This window comes from Podarcis pityusensis (assembly GCF_964106645.2).
Source record: "Podarcis pityusensis genome assembly, chromosome: 5".
NCBI lineage: Eukaryota > Metazoa > Chordata > Lepidosauria > Squamata > Lacertidae > Podarcis > Podarcis pityusensis.
Window position 1 is genome coordinate 4901515 of NC_138032.1, and position 21116 is coordinate 4922630.

General features: G+C 46.9%; 1 protein-coding gene across 5 annotated transcripts in view; it reads left to right on the forward strand.

Annotated features, from left to right (window-relative positions):
- Nucleotides 1–21116, forward strand: part of DIS3L2 (DIS3 like 3'-5' exoribonuclease 2) — a 196771-nt gene that overhangs the window by 96362 nt on the left and 79293 nt on the right. For all 5 annotated transcript variants that reach the window (XM_081007397.1, XM_081007400.1, XM_081007398.1 and 2 more), the window contains 2 exons: nucleotides 3348–3521; nucleotides 14752–14831. In XM_081007397.1, coding sequence (XP_080863523.1) covers nucleotides 3348–3521; nucleotides 14752–14831 — 254 coding nt within the window. The remainder of the gene's footprint in view (nucleotides 1–3347; nucleotides 3522–14751; nucleotides 14832–21116) is intronic.

Consider the following 21116-nt stretch of genomic DNA (forward strand, 5'->3'; position numbering starts at 1 on the left):
TGCCCCACCTGGAAGACGTTGGTCTTGAGCGGTGTGAACCTTCTCTGCCTGCCCTGCCGCTTACCCTAAGAAATGTGGAAAAGGGAATGGGGTTTATTTGAGGTTGTGCCCTCGGAATCCCCCTTGGAAGTGGATCCTGATCAGGGGCGAGTGAAACCTGGACTGTGTCCTGGTGGTGTGCTTTTAGGGGAGGGGCTTCACTTCCACAACTCTTGGGTGCCACCTGGTGGTCAGTCGAAAGGTCCTTCCTCTTGGAAGGTGGCTGCTTTGACAGGTGAACAGAGGAGGGTGTTGTTTTTTGCAGTTTGCTTTATGTGGGGAAAGTAGCAGCAGAGGAAAGATCATGGGTTGTGTGTGTGTGTACCTGAAGGTGTGGTTCTGTGTAAGAATCCCATCATACCCCCCTACAGGTCTTAGGGTGGTTCCTGCATTGCCCTTGGCTGGCTCATAGCTTCACCTGAAAGAGAGCAACTGCAGGAGGCAGATAAGAGGCAGGTGGTTCAGGTTTAAGCATTTTGCATCTCTGGAGGGGTCAGGATTTAGAGATATTGCTTGGGACACTTGGCCGGAATACGCCAAGGTTTGCTGGCTGCAAGTGTCTGAAGATCTGGAGGCCTCACTGAGCCTCTTGGCGCTGATCTTACTATCATTTCCTGACCTCTGTTGCCTCTTTGGTTTTTGAGAGCAAGGGTACACTTGGCAAATCAGAGTTGAGCCCCCAAGCTGCATTGGCTCCCAGCACCCACCAAACTTTGCTCTTCAACAGTGGGCAAGCGCCTGAGATTGATAGAGCTTGGGTCAGTTTGAGCTGAGAAAGAGCTGATGCGAAAGCTTTCCAGTTTCGATTTTGCAATACCAAGTTCAGTGGCGTAGGCATTTTTCCTGAAAATGTAAAAAATGCAACCACCTAGATATTACAAAGATTTATTGTTCTCTTAAAAAAAAATCTTGCCTGGTGCCATTGTTTCCTTTGTTGTCTGCATTTTGGCAACATTTCTCCCTCTTTCCTGAATTACTTACCTGGGTGATGCAATGAGGTCACCTTGCTAATTACCTAGTTGGCTATGGCTACAAAATGAGGTCACTGAGATATGTTGGGCAGTGAGGGTAAGTGAAGGGCATTATAAAAGTGAGTATTCAAATATTTTTGCACCCAAAGAGGAGGTGCTTTTTGGCATTACTGGAAACACTTGTGAAAAACTGGGAGTAGCTCCTAGCCGTTTGACGTTATTGAGCTGAGATCTGCCGGTTAATACGAATACATCTGCCCAACATTACCATTGTCTGCTTTTCCAACCGCCTAAGATAGCCTCTTGCTGTTCTCTGTAGCAAGACGTTAGTGTTGTCTAGGGATCTGCAGAAGGGTATTAAGGAAGTTCCCTGGGGATGCCCAGATTGGCATCACAAATAGGAAACGAATAAGAACTGTGAACAGTTCAATTTTTTCATTTTTCACACACCATTTGTGATGGTGCAAATACGTCTGGCCCTCATTACCAATAGTTCTGCTGAGTCTCTAACACTTGCTGTTGCTGGTTGCAAAAAGTCTTGGTGTTGGACTTTGCTTCCCATCTCTTTCCCTTTCCTGCCCCAAAGTGCTTGCATTTGAATATGCATAACCGTGGAGGGGCTTGGATGTGTCAAGGAATAAGGCACATGTCTCACCTAGGTGTAGAAAAAGCTTTCTTTCCAGCACAGGGTAGATGGCTTGCCTGCCTCTAACAATTCAACTTTGCGCAGAACAGCTCTGCTTGACTCCTCAGCGTTGTGTCTGGGGAACCTCCCTGTTTCCTGTAACTTGCTACTTTGCCATTTGTCTCGGAGATTTCCCCAACAAACTTAATGATAGAATAATTTTCTTTTTCAAATGACTCATCCTTGTTGCCAGGCCAGACTGCTCTACACATCCCCTTTCCTCCAAGAACCAGTCATGTCTGCCTCTTAGCTCTGTCTGAAACATGTCTGCACAACGTATTGTCCTGTCCCTTGGGGAAGATCCCATTGTTAGTGGCCCTTTCTTGCTGGATGTAAAAAGCACCTGCAGCAATATGCTGGGCAACTTAATCCTGAATTTATCCAAGAATAGGTCTTTGAACCTTGCTACTAATCTCCCTTCCCCTTCTTTAAGTCTGAACCGGTGTGTTTTAAGCCAGGGGAAGCCAAATGGAGATCTGTAGCTGGAGGGTGACTCTACCCTGGTCTCTCCCTGAGCTGGAGAGAACCACTTCGTTGGCCATGGGCACCAAGATACCGTATTGGCCCCAATATAAGCTGCACCCAAATATAAGCTGCACCTTTAAAATTCGAGAGGAAAGAAGAAGAAAAGACAATACCTGAATATAAGTCACTCCCTTAAAATTCTGCAGGCACTCACACCCGTTCCATTTTACTGTATATCTGTTTCAGCAGTGGTATCGTAAAGGCCAGTTTTTGTAAGGTCGTGAAATTAAGATGCACTTTAACTTTTCACGGTCGGAATTTGGGAAAAAGTGAGGCTTATATTCAGGCCACTTTTGTAACTAATCCTTGCATGTATGTGGCAATCCCTAAGGAAGAACTTCTCCCTTCCTTCAAATCTTTTGCCGCAGGGTAAAGATTTCTAATCTTTCTTTCTAATACAGTGCCCAGAAAGTGTTTCAGAGTTTGCAATTAGTTTACAAGCTAGCAGGCAGTCGTGTGATCAAGCAGTAGCCAGGGTGATTTTCCCCCCTCCAGCTGAGCGAAGAATTTGAACCTGGGTCTTTAGTGTTCAGACCTGACTTTCTTGTCTACTGTGTGGGGCCTCCCATCCTAAGTGTAGAATATAGGCAGGTGGGTTTCTGCTGCTTTGCAAGGTTTCATGCATATTGTAATCCAGCAAAAAGTGTGCCCCAGCCTTCCCCCATTTTGGTGCCTTCCAGATGTTTTCGAATAGAACTCCCATCACCCTTAGCCAGTGTGGCCAGTGGGCCTTCTCAGTAGTGGCGCGCGCCCTGTGGAATGCCCTCCCACCAGATGTCAAAGAGAAAAACAACTACATCTGAAGGCAGCCCTGTTTAGGGAACTTTTAATGTTTAATAGGTTATTGTATTTTAATATTCTGTTGGAAGCCGCCCAGAGTAGCTGGGAAAACCCTGCCAGATGGGCGGGGTATAAATAATAAATTATTATTATTATATTGTCTGGACAGCATCAGGATGGAGCAGGCTGCTGTATCCTTTTAGCTGTTTCCCTCTCTCCTCTAGCTCAGTAGAGAACAACCCCCCCCACCTCACCTGCATGCTCCATTGGGGGTTGTTAAAGTATCCTGTAACCTGCTCAAAATCATTATGCGCTTCTTCTTCGACTTCTGTGTCTCCTTTTCATAGGCAGTTGGCTCAAAGTCTTGGGCAGGCTGGTGAAATTGAGCCGGAAACGGAAGGCATCCTCACGGAATACGGCGTGGATTTTTCGGACTTCCAGCCAGATGTCCTGCAGTGCCTCCCCCAGAGCCTCCCCTGGGTTATCCCACCAGAAGAATTTGCCAAGAGGAGAGATTTAAGGTAAAAATCTCAGCTGTTTTCTTTTAGGCCTCTTGTCCGCTTGCAGGTTGCCTTGGGATGGGGCTGTAGTTGGTCTGGGATTCTTTCACAGGGAAAATAGGCCAAGTTGTCTCAAGTTTTGGTTGGATGCAGACAGCTACTGTGTTTGGGAAGTTTTGCCTTTAAAGAACTTGTGAGGACAGGAGGGCATATTCGAACGAAAGGCTCAAACTGGAGAACTTTGGGGCCTTTACTTATTTATTTTTGGTCCAGTATTACAGCTTTTCGCATTGTGGGGTGCAAAATGTACAGACAGTACCTTTAATTTCTTTTTCTTTTTCATGGATCTAATTGTGACTGCGACAGTAGCAGGTTTCTCAGTAGCGTGGATCCCTCTTGCTGGGCACATTTTGATAATAAAACTGTCAACTTTGTAGAACACGTTTTATGGGTCGTGTCTGTTGACCAGCGTATGGAAAGCAGGAAACGTGGTGAGGATTGTTGGAAATCTTCAGACCTGCCTGTGGGCTTTGGTGGCTCATGCACTCTTTGCAACGAAAGCGCTGAGAGCAGCTTTTGCTTCCTCCCTTTTCATAAGCTGCGTAGCTCATCAAAGGCCCATCTCTTGAGTCTACAGATCTTGGCTCTGATTGCCAGCCAGCCTCTAAACAGATTACATAAAACAACTTAAAATATTCATTTAAAAAAGTCAGCCGAAAGAAAATTTAAAAAACAAGTTGACACGAAATGTTAACAAAAGATAAATAAAATCAGTATTTTTAAAACGATTGCACGCAATAAAACTATAAGTGATTGTAACATGCAGCTTTTGACATGTCTGGGTAGCTTTGCTGAAGTGAAGGTTTTTAGCAGATGCCAAAAACAATACAGCAGAGAGTTCCAGAGAGTAATGAATCAGCAGCAAGTGCAGATCTCTGAGCAGAGTATAACATGCTGGCAAGGTCTCACTCCTTTCAGCAATCACGCTGCAGTTATCTGCACTAACTGCGGTATTCCACTTCCTCAAATTCTGCGGCACACAGAAAGCATCTGGGATCGAGGGCTCTCCTTCCAGAGCTAGAGGCAGCAGTGCATCTGAATACCTGTTGCTGGAAACTGCAAGAAGGGGAGAGTGCTCTTGTGCTTGAGCTCTTGCACGCCGCCTTCTCCAAACCACAGCGTGAGTTTTTGGGGCTGGGGCTGGGGAGCGACTGGGCACCCGTTTTTCCTAGAGCGCCAGGAACAGTTGCTTTGACAAGCTGGCAAATGGGTGCCTGGCCCATCTGCTAGACTGATCAGGGCAGCAGACACCTTTGAAGCATGGGGGAGGCCTCTGCTGGTGATGTTCCTTCAGTGCTCTTGTCCAGGAACGCCTCCAAACCACACTGCTTGGAGTGTCAGTGCTGCTTGTCGTACACCCCTGTTCCTTAAGCCTCCTGCTTCAGCACTGGCAGAGCCTCAGAACCTGCCAGTGCCCACGGGAGCTCAGGCCTGATTCTCACCGTGGCGAGAGCCTTATCTCTGGACTGTTTCGCTTCACATTACAGGCGGGGACTTGTATCGTTGAATCATCTTTCGTGCAACAAAGCAGGACCCCTTCCTGCATATAGAAAACCAGCATGTCAAGGAGATGAACAGGGTTTGAAAAGGATTAAAACTCTTCTCCCTTGCAGGCATAGGCATCTGGTTGGCCGCTGTGAGAACAGGATGCTTGACTAGATCAGTCGCTGGCCTCTAGATCCAGCTGCAGGACACTTACGTTCTTACACTAATCTAATATGTACAGGGATTTTGTGTATGCACACACAGCAGAAACTCCCACCTGCAGTCTGTAGTGGTATAGCCCAAGACCTTTCTACCCTCAGGGCGGAAGAGCCCATTGCTGCTGCAGGCAGTGTGTTCCAGGTTGCCAAGTTTCCAGGAGACACAGCCCCTGCTCTCTACGTAAGCCACCCTGTACTACAGACTTCCTTAAAATGCCTTTCCCACCTCCACCTTCTCTTGAGAAAATCCCCAGGGAGGAAGGCAGCTTGTTCCTTTGCTTGCCTGTAGAAGTTCTACTTAAACCACTGAGCTCCTGCCAACCTAGAAGTTTGAAAGCACACCAGTGCAAGTAGATAAATAGGTACCACTGCAGCGGGAAGATAAACTGCATTTCCTTGTGCTCTGGTTTCTGTCATGGTGTTCTGTTGCGCCAGAAGCGGTTTAGTCTTGCTGGCCACACGACCTGGAAAAGCTGTCTGTGGACGAACGTCAGCTCCCTTGGCCTGAAAGCGAGATGAGCGCCACAACTCCATAGTTGCCTTTGACTGAACTTAACCATCCAGGGGTCCTTTACCTTTTACCTTTACCTGCAATGGGAGTCCATCCATTCTTGCCCTGTCCTCTCTGAGAACAGTGAAAAATAAAATCGCTGCATTTCTCATGTCCGATATGTCTTCATTTAAGGAAGCGGGGGGCACAGTTTCATTTATTTTTTGCTCTTCTGGCTGGATTGATTAGAGCCAATGTTTCACAGCCGAACAAAGCAAGCAAAGGCGAAGGTGGAAACGGCGATGTGTTCTTTTGGAATTCCAAACGGCATTGAGAAGGCTGAAGGGATGGAGCGGCCAAAGTTGCAGGGTCCAAGGCCTCTTCCTCCTCTCCACCTCCTTCTGTCTTTTTCCTTGACTCCCTCCCCCCTTGCCAGTTTTTATGGCACAGAGTGCAAGAGAAAAGCAAGGGGTGTGTGTCAAAGGAAACGTTGAAGCGCAACTTTCCACCCAGGGCGCAGGGGCAACGCTGGGGAAGGAAATGTTAAGTGAACCTAAGAAACCCCAGAGCTGCTTCTGTGGCTTCTTCCAAGTGTTTTTAATTTCATTCATATCTTTTTGTTTCTCTTGCTGCTAAACTGGGGCAAGCAACCTCGCCAGGAAAGTCCTCCCAGAATGGGAAAAGAAAGAAAACCCCAAATCCTGGAGAGAGAGAGAGAGAGAGAGAGAGAGAGAGAGAGAGAGAGAGAGAAGGGTCATTCTGGGCTGAGCCGCACTGCCTTTTCCATGTCTCCTGTTGTTCGGATGACTGCGGGAAAAGCCTCACGTCACTTTTCCTGAAAAGGGCAAATCCCTTGCTCGAAAGGAGATGGCGTACATGGTCTAACAAGGGAGAGTTTGTGGGGATCGTTCTTCACTCCTCGCCTTCGGTTGCGAGCGAGACCTGTGACCTCCTCTGGACCGTTGCAAATGTGAAAATTGGCACCAAAATGTGCTGGCTCTCAATTTTCCAGTTGCTTTCTCTCTCTCTCTCTCTCTCTCTCTCTCTCTCTCTCTCTCTCTCTTTCTCTTTATTCTTCACTCTCTCCCTCTTTTTTCCACCGAGTGTCATCCTGCCAACCAGTGATTTTATTATTATAAACAGGATGTTGTATTCACTTTTAAGAAGGAATATGAAACTGGAGGTAGAATTACACACTGCACTTTCTCAGCTGCCAAAATAGAAAACAATGAACTAAAAATACCTAGTGCAGTTAAAAGGGTGTTGCGGCAAGGAAATCGGACGGATCCGTGAGGTGGGTTGCCGTCCGAAATGGGGAGTTTGTTCTAAGCCTCCCTGAAACCCTGTCTCAGACGTTAGGGGTGCCAGGCTTTGAACACAACAGACAAGCAAACAAGCATTGTTGCCTGAGAGACCTAAGCCCAGAAGAGGAGCTCTGTTAAAACCGGCAGTAGTTAATGAGCCTGCTGCATCCCTGTAGGCGGAGTTAATGAAACGTTGCTTTCATAGATGGGAATCTCCAAGGAGGACCCCCTGTGGTTCTGGGGGTCCCCCCACCCACATTTGAGGGAAGTTTACAGGCAGAGGATTCTTGACTGAGTTAGTTTGCTGGTTAGTTAGGAGCATGAGCTGTGAGACAGGTGAGGTCTGGCCCATGGTCACAAATATATGAGCTGGCCTAATGCACTACTCTTTTTTCCTGAGCTTTAACCTCCTTAGCTGCAGCATGTGAATAAGGCTGGCCAACATTGCAGGGTCGTTGTCAGGGTTATAGAGGCAGGGTCCATTAAGTGAATAGTTTTTGGTTTTTTTAAAGAGGCATTGATAGAAAGGGGAAGAATCCAAGCTGCATGCAAGCAGGCAGAGACTATCCCCGAGTGCACCCTGTTTCTGCTCCTCCCTCTTCAGTTCTCCTCTGGTCCTGGGAGACAGTGGGCAGGAGGAGACAGTGAACCACCCTGAGATATTTTGATGAAGGGTAGTAAATCAATCAATCAATCAATCAACCAACCAACCAACCAGTCAGTCAGTCAATCAAATAAATAAATGGTTTGGGAGCCCTTGACTCCCCACCAGCCTGACCAACCTCTCCCTTCTCCTGCACTTGTTCTTCGCTCTTCAATCCTGCAGCTTTTCCTGCCTCTGCCTCTCGTCTTCCGGCTGATACAGGTTCCTCTGTATCCACTGACCCTTTCTTCCAAGTCAGTCTCCAACCCTGCTTCTCCCGCTGCCCCACTCATCAGTTTTCACCCACCACTCCCCGGTGTTCTGACATGGATCAAGGTGATCCGCTTGAAATCTTTGCGGGTTCAGAGATATGGCACCAGGTGATTCTGGATGTTACTTAAAATGGCAAGCAGGATCTTCCGAGGGACTAAAGATTTCCTTGGTGTCAGTTGAACAAGCGTGCCAAAGCATTCCTCGCCTGGCTTTTGTTCTGTCCTGGGCACGGAGGTGCTGTTCTCAGCACTGTTCCTAGCTGGAAACTCCAGGCAACGGGGAAGTCCCTGCATTGTAGCACTGCCCGCCCATTGGGATTAGCAACGCTAGTATTCAGAGGCTTGTCGGCTGACAAAATGAGAGGTGGAGGGGACAGATTTGGCTCGGGGAGCTGGACGGGAAGGAGCATGGCTCCCGGGGACAGAGGGTTCCCCTCAGCAGGTGGAAGGCGCAGATCTGATAAAATAGCTCAGTGCCTGGAAACTGTTCATGCCACAAGCTGGTGATAACTCTAGGAACAGCAAAACCTGTGCTCCTGGAACAGGATGTGTAGAAATGTGCAGGGAACTGATAAGTTGTGGGGACGACGACTGGTGGTGTGGAGGTTGCTAAGCTTGGCCGGCGTCTGTCAGAACCAACGGAGGTGCACCAAACCACAAATTAATGGGTCTCATTCAAGTCGAGCAGTTTATCGCTGCTGCCGCAATTATATTTATTACCTGCCCTTCACCGTTTAAGGTCCCAGGGTGGGTAACAGCATCAAAACAGCATTAAAAGCCATTTTAAACTGGAGTCAAGGAAAAGGGATGTTGTGATGGTAGAAACAGTGGGATATAAATTGCTTCATAGGCATGGAAAGGGGGCTAAAGAATAATAAAACTGTCGAGTTGGAAGGGACCCTGAGGATCATCTGGTCCAACCCTCTGCAGTTCAGGAATATGCAGCTGCCCCATAGGGGGACTGAACCTGCAACCTTGGTGTTATCAGCACCACGCTCTAACCAACTGAGCTATTCAGGCCTGCCGCTTCACGCTAGCAATTTACTTGGGCTTAGTACCCCCATGTATATAGTTTGCTGGTGTGTCTAGCTCTCCCTGAGATGGTTGACCTGGGTTGGGGTGGTGCCAGTTCAGATGACAGGCAAAGGAATCGCAAGATGGAATTGAATGTCAGCCGGCCGGAATAAAACCCTCCGTGTGGAAAACCAGCATGTTGGGAGCCAGACTTAGGATCCTTCTCCCTGATGTGCTCGTGTTCTGTTTAAGGGGATATTGTTTTCTATGGAGGAGCATTCTGTCGCCTGATGGAAGCTATGAAAGGAAAGAAGGCTTCTTTGAGGAAAGAAGGCTTGCCCAAATGAGAAGAACAGAAAGGAGCACAAACTCTGGCAAAACCAATGGAATGGCAACTGGGAAAGCGAGAGGGAGAAGAGAGTTGGCGTAAACGGCCGGCTCTTGCAATGGAGAGAAATGTATTCTCCCAAGAATCTGCACTTGGAAGTTAACTTATTAATAAATGATGTGGAGTTAGGGCTGAGCAGTGGAGTTAACAAGTCTGAGGATGACACCAAATGGTCTCTGTGGCCTGTCCTTCCATGATTTCAATAGATTAGTCCCATCTAATCTAGGAGACTGCACTTGTGGGTTTTAACAAGCCACTCTTCTCCCTATCTCCTGCAGTTGATGACAGCTTCTTGATAACTTGGGACCAAGCCTGAGCAGGTCTTAACTTCTGAGCTGTAATGCAAAATGGCAGCCCTGAAGCCCTGTCTCACCAGCTTCTCAGCCTAGACAAGGCAGAAGACTTTCAGATGCACAAAACCATCTGGCAGAAAGCCTGTCTCAGCCCAGCAGGATTAGATGAGCCGGTGTCTCCTGATTAAAAGTTGTTTGGCATGATGATGCAAGTGGGTTTCCTGTGTAGGAGTGATAGTGGGAGCATAACTGGATCACAGGAGCCCAGAAATCTCATTATCTCAGCAAAAATAGCAGGGCCAGATTCCTTTATTACGTCAAGGTGGACATTTGAGGAGTATTGATGGTGCTGAAACTTTGCTTCTTGAAGCTTTCCTGGTCTTTCCCCTATCCTCTTTGCCTCTGTAAGAAAATTTAGCTGTAGACTAGTGCTGGTGGCTTGCAGCTCATGGAGCAGACTGGTGCTTTGATGGTGTGCCAGTTCCAACCCACAGAAATCTAGCAGGAGGACATATTATGTTTCCCCGGGTCGCAATAGCTAGATTATTATGGATGTGTGTACCTTGCAGTCACAAACAGGTTTAGCTTTCACTCTAACCAGAATGATTTGTTGTATAGCTGTGCTTTCTGTTACGTTTTTTGGCAGAATAGGAGTCCTGGTGTCTGTAAAAAATGATAGATGGGGTTAGCATAGCCAGATCTTTTCTTTTTTAAAGAACAACAGTGTAATTCAGCAGCAAAAAAAAGCTAATTCTATTCTAGGCTGCATCAACAGAAGTATAGTGTCCACATCAAGGGAAGTCATAGTACCACTCTATCCTGCCTTGATCAGACCACACCTAGAGTACTGTGTCCAATTATGGGCACCATAGTTTAAGAAGGATGTTGACAAGCTGGAAGGTGTGCAGAGGATGGTCAAGGCTCTGGAAACCAAGCCTTATGAGAAACAGTTGAAGGAGCTGGGTATATTTAGCCTGGGAAAAAGGAGATTGAGAGGAGAGATGATCAGATATCTCAGGGGCTGTCATATGGAAGAGGAACAAGCTTGTTTTCTCTTGCTCCAGGAGGGAGGATCTGAACCAGTGGCTTCAAGTTACAAGAAAGGAGATTCCGACTAAACGCCAGGAAGAACTGTCTGACAGTGAGTGCTGTTCGACAGTGGAACACTCTCCCACGAGAGGTGGTGGACTCTCCTTCCTTGGAGGTTTTTAAGCAGAGCTTGGATGGCCATCTGTCATGGATGCTTGAGCTGAGATTCCTGCCTTGCAGTGGGGTTGGCTTAGATGACGCGTGGGGGACCCTTCTGACTCTACAATTCTACGATTGTATGCGTCTAACTTACCCAATGATTGGGGACGGGTGTTTGCTGTGATGAGATTGGGGTGTATTCCTGCTGTTGCTATGAAATACTGTTTCATGCATAAAACATGCTTGTAGCAAGGACGGGCGCCTATTCCCGAGTGAAAATGGTTGTTTTCCAGGCCTGAGACGCATTGTTCCAAGAAGGAGCTCATCAAGGTCCTAGAAACAATGATTGAGACTTTCAAGGATCTAAAAATGCCCCACCCACCCAGTTTTGAAATGCCAGCCCTCTTGAGTCGAGAGAGCAAGTGAGCAGAAGTCTGGGTGCCGGGCTGAATACCTCGCAGGTCAGCGTTCCCTTGTGTCTGCTCACAATGGGAAGAGAAATGAGACCAGCTTCAAGATGTAGTTGTCTAGACATGCAGTCACCTTTTACAGTTAAATGTCATGGCGGTGCCTTGTTAAAGTTTAAACGAGACCCACAAAATCCAAACTGTAGTAAACAAAAGGCCATAGCTGAGCTCTCACCTCTCATGGATGATGGTGGTTGCTGAAGTGTGTTTATATCTTACATTTTGTCTTTGTGAAATGAGTTGACTGGGTGGAGGGAGGCCTCTGGTTCAGCATGCCTGCATGGCCTCCATGCTGTGCTAGGAGATCAGAATGGGAGCTAGCATGCATATTCAGGAGGCAATTCTACATTTCAAGTTGAAATACTGCTTTGGGCCTTGCATGGTCATTTCCAAAGGAGCAGGGGTTGAGTTGAGAGTGTCACTGAGCCTATACAGTGGTACCTCTAGATACGAACGGGATCCGTTCCGCAGCCCCGTTCGCATCTAGAGGTAAACGTAACTAGCAATGGCACGTCTGCGCATGCACGCGTCGCTTTTTGCTGCTTCTGCGCATGCGCGTGACGTCAGTTTCAGCGTCTGCGTATGCGCAAGCGGCGAAACCCGGAAGTATCACGCTCCGTTACTTCCGGGTTGCCGCGGAGCGCAACTCGAACGCGCTCAACTCGAAGCGTCTTCAACCTGAGGTATGACTGTACTATTGTTTGCCTGATTAAATACAGTGGTACCTCAGGTTACATACGTTTCAGGTTACATACGCTTCAGGTTACAGACTCCGCTAACCCAGAAATAGCACCTCAGGTTAAGAACTTTGCTTCAGGATGAGAACAGAAATCGTGCGGCGGCGGCAGCAGCAGGAGGCCCCAGTAGCTAAAGTGGTGCTTCAGGTTAAGAACAGTTTCAGGTTAAGAACGGACCTCCGGAACGAATTAAGTACTTAACCCGAGGTACAACTGTATATCTTTCTTACTTGCAAGTAAGAGCCTCTGCTTGTGCGTTTTGGAGTGGGAGCCAGGACACCGATGTTCTGCTTTTCCGTATGCAGGGATTTTGTGTGTATGTGTTTGGAGAGGAGTATTCAACTATGTGAGCTCTCGGCTGCAGCCTGAAATGACTTAGCAGCCTGGCCGTTTGACCACTTTTGTTTCTGCTGTAAGCCGCTTTGGCTTCTGTCTGAATAAATATTTTGCAATAAGCAACAAGCCACAGGGAGAACAAGACCATCGGGCATCATCTGCTCATTGCAACCAGTCACCAGAGGCACAGACAGAAGTTTTAGTTCCCACCCACCAGTTATTACAGCCTGAATAAGTTGCATTAATTAGGAGTGAGCTTGGGGTTTTAGTTTTTCTTTAAGCCACCCTATAAGGCTTCAGGATGGGGTAGGCTACAATTGCGAACAAGCCCATGAAGGCTGCATCCAGGGATGCTTTAAATAAGCTGCCGTAAACTCAGCCCTGCAAGTCCGTCAGCAGATCTGTTGCATGCTGCCTCTCCCTTCTTGCACAGGAGGAAAAGGGGGCCTGATATGTTTTGGGCGTTCAGTGGTCCGGAGCTGGGATTCCATACCGCACTCCCTGCAGGCATGGACTCTCGTGAACCAGGGCCCCATTGTTGACCTCGCTAATAGATTTAATTGGCCGAGCGTCTCAAAGCGGAGCGCCTGCTTGTTGCTACATTTCCCTCGATGTGCTTTGAGAGTTCTGGCACCGGCGTATTTATGTTCCGTTCATTTCCAACGCAGGCCCTTTGCCGCTGCCAGCCTATTAATTTCTAAACTGCCTGCAGCTACAGATCGCGATGGGTGGCAGGGCTTTGCGGTTACTGCACCAAACAGCTGGACTAAGCGACCTGTTCCATTGAAACAAAACCCATGCGGCCTCTGGTTTCTCAAGGAGCCCTTAATCCTTTCTCTTAAGACCTGTCAGCACAAGAGAGCAGTTGTTTTAAGCTCCCTGCTGTCTACCGCTGCACGTCATCTGCCTGGCCGAGCTCAAAGTATCTGAGGGCTGGCGTCCGGGGTCACAGTCGTAGCGCCCTGGGCTCTAACGTGGCCTGATAAGGGCACGTGGGACCCCTTGCATGAGTGGGGCGTTCCCTCTCTGTTCAGACGTGATTCTGCCGAAGACTGTAAATCGAGACGTTATGTAAGCAGTGTATCTTGGAATGTGGTCGCTTTTTTGAAATTCCATTCATTAATGGGTTTTTAATTGAAGGAATATGTATCTGTGGAAGCAGGTTATAGCTGCAGTCGGTTTGTCACCGGATAGCGGGTCTCCGAGCACATGAAAGAGGAATTCTCTCGCTAGCTCTAAAGCTGCATAACCTAAAGCCCGAGGCAGGTTATGCAAATCTAACAACAGCAATACCATGTGAAGGGCAAACAGGAAGGAATAAAAATTCGGAAAAGAGCCCACCTGCCATTCATATGAAATACATAAATAAATGTGTGTGTTGTGGGTACAGTAGAATTTATACACTGCTTTTGACAGGCGAGCGCTGTTGCCCCAACCTGCAGACAGAGGGAATGAGGAGGGAGTTGTTTCACGGCATGCCATTTTATTGTGTGTGCTTGTTCTATGCTGTGATAATTTTTATACAGTGGAACCTTGGTTCTCGAACGCCTTGGTACTCAAACATTTTGGCTCCCGAATGCTGAAAACCTGGAAGAAAGTATTCCAGTTTTCGAATGTTTTTTGGAAGCCGAACTTCCAATGAGGCTGTCAGCTATTGTTTTTGGGGGACCTGCGCCAATTGGAAAGCACACCTTGGTTTTCAAACATTTCGGAAGTCAAATGGACTTCTGGATTACGTTTGAGAACCAAGGTACCACTGTAATGTCTTCTTGGTTTTAAAGTGTTGATTTCATAGATGCTTTCTTATAAATATTTTATATTAATTTAGGTAAACCACTTAGTGATCTTTTTATTGTTATTAAGTGGTCTGCAGACCATAGAATTGTAGAGTTTGGAAGGGGCCCTTGCATTTCAGAAATCATTTGCCTAACGTGGGGCTAGAACCGACAACCCTGAGATTAAGAGTCTCATGCTCCACCTACTAAGCTTTCCCAGCTACTCCTATTTATCGTCATGGATGCTTTAGTTGAGGTGCCTGCATTGCCGGGGGTTGGACTAGACAGCCCTCGGGGTCCCCCCCCACTTTACAGTTCTGTGATTCTAAATAAATAGCTGAGGAGGCAAGATTTGAACTGGCAGTTTCCTGGCTCACAGCTCAGCCCTGGTGATATACTATCCCTCAATTTAGAGACATGTGATCTGAACAAAGCACAAGAACCTAATAATTTCACTGCTGGACCAAACCAAAAGTCCACCTACTATAACATCCATGCCCCTTTCAGAAGCCGGTTTTCAAATAGATGAACTTGCTGCCCCCGGTACTGAGTTTTCTTTGTTTCTTCCATGTTTTTGATAGGCAAGAATGCATCTTCACCATTGACCCCTCAACCGCCAGGGACCTTGACGACGCTTTGTCTTGCAAGCCGCTTCCGGACGGTAAGATGTGTTTCCTACGTCGCTTTAGTGTCTGTGCGCATGGATGTCCATTTATAGCAGCTGCTGTGTGTCTTCAAACATGTAGCTCATCAGGGGCGTTAAGAACTTGAACAGGGCTCTACGTGGATGAACGTTAATCGTGTTCACACCCCAGCAGCCCTGCTTAATAATAATAATAATAATAATAATAATAATAATAATTTATTATTTATACCCCGCCCATCTGGCTGGGTTTCCCCAGCCACTCTGGGCGGCTTCCAACAAAACACTAAAACACAATAACCTATTAAACATTAAAAGCTTCCCTAAACAGGGCTGCCTTCAGATGTCTTCTAAAACTTTGTGAGAGCCACTAGTGGTCAGAGTGGATGGTCCAAGGTTAGCTTGTCCATTGAGCTGATTCATTATTAGGAAGCCTTGTGTGTACAGGCAACTCTCAATTTACGTGGGGGTTACACTCCAAGGCACCCTGTGTTTACGTGAAATTGCGTATATTTGAAACACCATTGGAAAAATCTGCAAACACCCTCTGACCTCTGGCAACCCTAGAAAAAAACAGCAGCAGCCGTTGTTGTTGTTGTTGTTGTTGTTTAGTCGTGTCTGACTCTTCTTGATCCCATGGACCAGAGCACGCCAGGCACTTCTGTCTTCCACTGTCTCCCGCAGTTTGGTCAAACTCACGTTCATAGCTTCGAGAACACTGTCCCACCATCTCGTCCTCTGGCGTCCCCTTCTCCTTGTGCCCTCCATCTTTCCCAACTTCAGGGTCTTTTCCAGGGAGTCTTCTCTTCTCATGAGGTGGCCAAAGTATTGGAGCCTCAGCTTCAGGATCTGTCCTTCCAGTGAGCACCCAGGGCGGATTTCCTTAAGACTGGATAGGTTTGATCTTTTTGCAGTCCATGGGACTCTCAAGAGTCTCCTCCAGCACCATAATTCAGAAGCATCAATTATGGTGCTGGAGGAGACTACCACATGCCAAAACCCACCATAATCGCTCAAATTCCAACTTGCCACAGGCCTCAATGGTCAGTGCAATTGCTCCTAGGATTTCCCTTGCAAAGGCTTGTGGGATTGCTAGGTGCTGTTTTCGTGCCTATTTGCCCTTTCTGGGCTCTCTTTAGGGCTGTTTTTGCCATTTTTACAGTCACTTCCGGGTTCGAAGTATGCGTGCATGTGCGATTGTGCGTTAGGAGTTGCCTGTATATGCTCATTGTCTCCCATCTCCTCTTTGTTCAGTATGTGCTTTGTATGCAAAAGGTTCCCTGATGCAATTTCTGGCGTCCCTAAGGAGGATGGGGAAAGACTCCTGCCAGAAAGCCTGGGTCTGGCTGCCACTCTGTGTTCCCCAACCCGTTGCCCTCCAGATGTTTCGGTCCACAGCCCCAACCAGCAACTTTGTGATGGGAGTTGTAGCCCCAAACATCTGGAGCAGGCATTGGGTTGGGGAAGGCTGCTATAGACAGTGAAATGCCAGGCAGACCAGTGATCTGACATGGTGTGAGGTTACCTGCCCGTGAACTGGAGCTTGATTTCAAGTAGGTGCTGGTGGAATGGCAGGGAAGCAGCTGGAAAAGCTCTCTCCTTCTTTTCCACTTGGGCTGAGTCACTTTCCAGTGATGGGAACTTCTTGAAATGAGGTAAGCAGTGACTATGTTAATAAACTAAAATGGGAAGCTGTCATGTTTGCCTCGCCACCTCTGCATTGTTACAAAGCTTTAATGAAGGTTGCTGGCCTTTTATTTTAGTAAATAAAACCTGTGGCTGCAGAGGCAGATGGAACGAGGCCTTTCTGTTAATGGAAGAGATGAGGCAGTGGGGTCTCCTAGGTGCTCAGCTCCAGGCCTTGCAGTTTCTTCCAGGAGACACATCTTAGGACATGGAAATAAAGCCTTGCATAGCATAGGAAGTGCATCTCCTGATTCCACTTTTTAGTATTGTTCCATCTAATGGTGAACTTAACTCAGGTGGCTGAGGGTCCTGTACCTGTTTTGCATTTGTAAGAATTCAGACACTTAGAAAGTTGAGGCAATTTTAATCTGTTTTAGTATTTTAGTATTTTAATGAGGGTGAGAAAGGAGAGTGCAAAATATGGTCTGAAGCTCAACATCAAAAAAACGAAGATCATGGCCACTGGTCCCATCACCTCCTGGCAAATAGAAGGGGAAGAAATGGAGGCAGTGAGAGATTTTACTTTTTTGGGCTCCATGATCACTGCAGATGGTGACAGCAGTCACGAAATTAAAAGACGCCTGCTCCTTGGGAGAAAGGCGATGGCAAACCTAGACAGCATCTTAAAAAGCAGAGACATCACCTTGCCAACAAAGGTCCGTATAGTTAAAGGCATGGTTTTCCCAGTAGTGATGTATGGAAGTGAGAGCTGGACCATAAAGAAGGCTGATCGCCGAAGAATGGATGCTTTTGAATTATGGTGCTGGAGGAGACTCTTGAGAGTCCCATGGACTGCAAGAAGATCAAACGCATCCATTCTTAAGGAAATCAGCCCTGAGGGCTCACTGGAAGGACAGATTGTGAAGCTGAGGCTCCAATACTTTGGCCACCTCATGAGAAGAGAAGACTCCCTGGAAAAGACCCTGATGTTGGGAAAGATGGAGGGCACAAGAAGAAGGGGACGACAGAGGATGAGATGGTTGGACAGTGTTCTCGAAGCTACAAACATGAGTCTGACCAAACTGCGGGAGGCAGTGGAAGACAGGAGTGCCTGGCGTGCTCTGGTCCATGGGGTCACGAAGAGTCGGACACGACTAAACGACTAAACAACAACAACAGTATTTTATTTATAAATTTATTTATTTGGTTTTTCAAATTAAAGTTCTGCAATCGCATATCCAACAAACATCATAAAAGCAAGATTCCAAAGAATCTCCTGAAATTCCCTTCTCCCCTTTGTGGGTCCTATTGTTAGTCCTTTCCTCCTGCATGTTTTATAATAATCCACATCTTTTGCATCTCCATTATATCCAAAACTCACCATTAAACTACAAGTGCTATTCCAATCCTACTAATGATTTTAACTGTTTACAATGATTTTTAAGATAAATTATAAATTCCCCCCATTCCTTATTAACCTTTGCATGTTTTAAAGTAGGGTTGTTAATTTTTCTTGATTTTACTGCTTTATGTTTTGTAAACCACTTTGAGGGTTGTTGTTGTTTTACAATCAAGCAGTGTATAAATTTAAATTAAATCAAGCAAGCAAGCAAGCATCTCTACTGAAGGACTGAAGTGCAAGGCAAGGTGTTCCCACGGCTAACCTGCTCTGAAATTGTTCTGAGCTTTAATATGCCAGTGGCAAACTCGGCCTGGTAGCATCGCAGCAGCCGGTGCAGCCCTTTCGGCAAAGGGGCCGGATAACAGGATGCAGCCGTGATGGGGGTGGAATTGAATATGGAGGGAAGAGAAACCCACAAAGGTACCGCAAGTGACGTCTGAATTCCTGGGATGGTTGATTCAGTGCTGCGAGATGGCCAGGGCAGTGGCAGCTTCCTTGGCCTGCGTCTTGTCGTTAGAAAATGAGTGCTGGCAGTACATTACGGAGATTGGAAACAGGTCTCTGCATCTGCGTAGTTAGGAATTGGTCTTGAATGACAGCTCGCCACATGTCCTCTCCCGAATAATGCTTGCTGCGTTGTGTAGCTCCTACTGGTGAATATTTCTGTCATGTTTAATTTAAAAGGCTGCATGCCCACATATTTCTGCATATTGCACCCAGCTTGTCAAAATGATCAGGTTGTATCTGAGCAAAATCTCAGGCTGCGAGCTTAATTCAATTGAGGGAGACAGCTCCTCATGCTGTTGCTGGACAGTCATTCATTCATTTGGAGGAATGTCTTAGGAGGCTGCTGTGAAAGGCCAATTCACCATTTAGCCCCGGAATGGTGTCGGTTCTGGTTACCAGTGTTAATACTGGGTTTCACTTTCCATCCTTGAAACCTGGAAAAGCTGGGACTGGAATCTGTGACAGCTTAGATCAGAGGTTTTCAACCTTTTTGAGTCCACAGCTCCCTTGACCAACTCCCTTCTTTCGGCGGCACCCCTGTGGGGCTCAGGAGCCCAGTTAGGTCCCCCCTTGCCTCCAGAGCTGGCAGCCCCTCACCCTCTTTTGAACACCTTCCCTTGTGGAGTGTTCCCTCAGCCTCCTCTCTTTGAGAATCCTCTGGGTAGGCACTGCTGCCACCCCTGGTCTCTGAACTCCCTGCTCCCCCGCTGCCCCAAGCAGAGGTGTAACCGGTATTCTGAACTGACGCTGAAACAGTGTGCTTATTTCTTATTTCTTTTCTTTTTTTTAGGTATTTTTTATTAGGGGTTTCAACATAACAATTTATCAAAAATACATCATCCACATTTCCCCCCATCCCCCCCCCAAAAGAAAAAACCCACCCTCCCACCGCTCCCTGAGACTTCCCTCAGCTTCTCTCTCTGGTTTCTCCGCACATGTTAGTCTCTGCATGTTATAAAATTGTAAAGATCCTCAATTTATCTATCTGTATGTTACCAATAAAGAATTTGTGAGTGTTTATTCAAAACCTGCCGAGGAGTCCAGTTGATTTTGTTGTTTCTTTAAATACTTCGTAAAAGGCTCCTGTTCTTCTTTAAAGTTCCAGTTATCCTTGTCACGTAGTTTATGTGTCAATTTTGCCAGTTCCACATAGTCCATCAATTTCTCTTGCCACAGTTCTTTAGTCAGGATTTCCTCATTCTTCCATCCTTGTGCTATTAAGACTCTCGCCACCATTGTTGCATACATGAAAATGTTTTTTAGTTTCCTTGGCAGGTCTTTTCCTACAATCCCTAACAAGAAAGCTTCGGGCTTTTTTACAAATGTTAATTGGAACATTTTCTTCAGCTCATTGTATATCTTTCCCCAAAATTAACAGTGTGCTTATTTCTTGAGTAAAGATTTTGGGTTTCCTCGAGCCATAAGTCTGAATATGGTATCTGAGGGTGAGAGCCAGGACACAGTCGCTTTACCCCTGGACAAGAGGCGTTAATGTGTCTTCTCCTCCAGAGACTGCGAAACCAAATCAGAGCAAAAGTTTCCAGGGAGGTTCTCAGAGTTTCAAGGAGACCTTCTTGTCCTCCTCTTTTACTGAAATATTATTTGAGCTAAGAACTCGTTTCACATCTGGCGCCCTCCATCCTGGAACATCTCCAGAGGCCAAAGACCAAGCAACATGCACGACCTTAGCAGTGTTCAATGGAGACACGTCAAAGAGGACTTGCGCCCTCCCGACCCCAGGGCTTTCCTTCCAGGAACAGGATTAACTTCCTCTACACCCAGAAGGATTCCAATTTGCGAAGGCTGTTGGGTGCCACTTCCCATCTCTGTAAATTCAATGAGTATTAATTTCCTGGTAGAATTAGCCCTCTTGAATGGAGCATGGAATAGTAATAAAAACAGCTTGAGGTGTGATTTGCCAGAAATTGTCCTTTCTCTCTTCATCTCTTTGGCTGAGAGCCTTGATGTTGAGTGGGGGCTTCTAGCATCAGCCAAATTCAAAATGTTCTCCCCTTGTCAGAGCTGTCATATTCTCTCTCTCTCTCTCTCTCTCTCACACACACACACACACACACACACACACAGAGAGAGAGAGAGAGAGAGAGAGAGAGAGAGAGAAATCTGATCTTAACAGAAGCACTCTTGCCTCTTGGATATGGCTTTCTTAGCTGCTTGTCTTCTTTCTGCGAGGTTTTTTATTTTGAACTTTGCAGCCTTGTGTTGGGAAAGAGGCCTGAGGACAGGCTGAGGGCAAGCCTGAATGAGGCAGTTTAATAGTTTAGGGCGGGGGCAGGAATAGAACAGGAGTTTCAGGTGAGAGAGCTCTGGGTTGAAGGGGGATAGGTGCAGGTGGGAGAAGAGTGAAACAAGCATCCTGTGGTCCATGGAGGGAACGTGGATTAGTCTCTAAAGGAAGCCTGGCGGAATGAGCAGGGCTGCACAGATGGCTTCAGGCAACTTCCTGCGTTCTCATGCGCAGCCCAGAATGGCCCAGTTGCCAGAAAAATCTCAAAATTGGGGTATTTGTGTTTTCAAAATCAGGGACCCAAAGTGTACTACAAAATGGTTAAGATATTTCCAAGCCACCCAGAAAATTTAAATTTAGAGCGCATACATTTCAAGAATGCTCTGATTGCTGGAAAAATGTGAAAAAGAGGGAGTTTTTACACAGAATAGTCAAAACTCGGGATATCCCCCCCCCCCAGCCAATTTGAACATGGTGTGGGGCATGGGAGGTGTCGGACTTGGTAGCAGCCAAGAATGTGCTG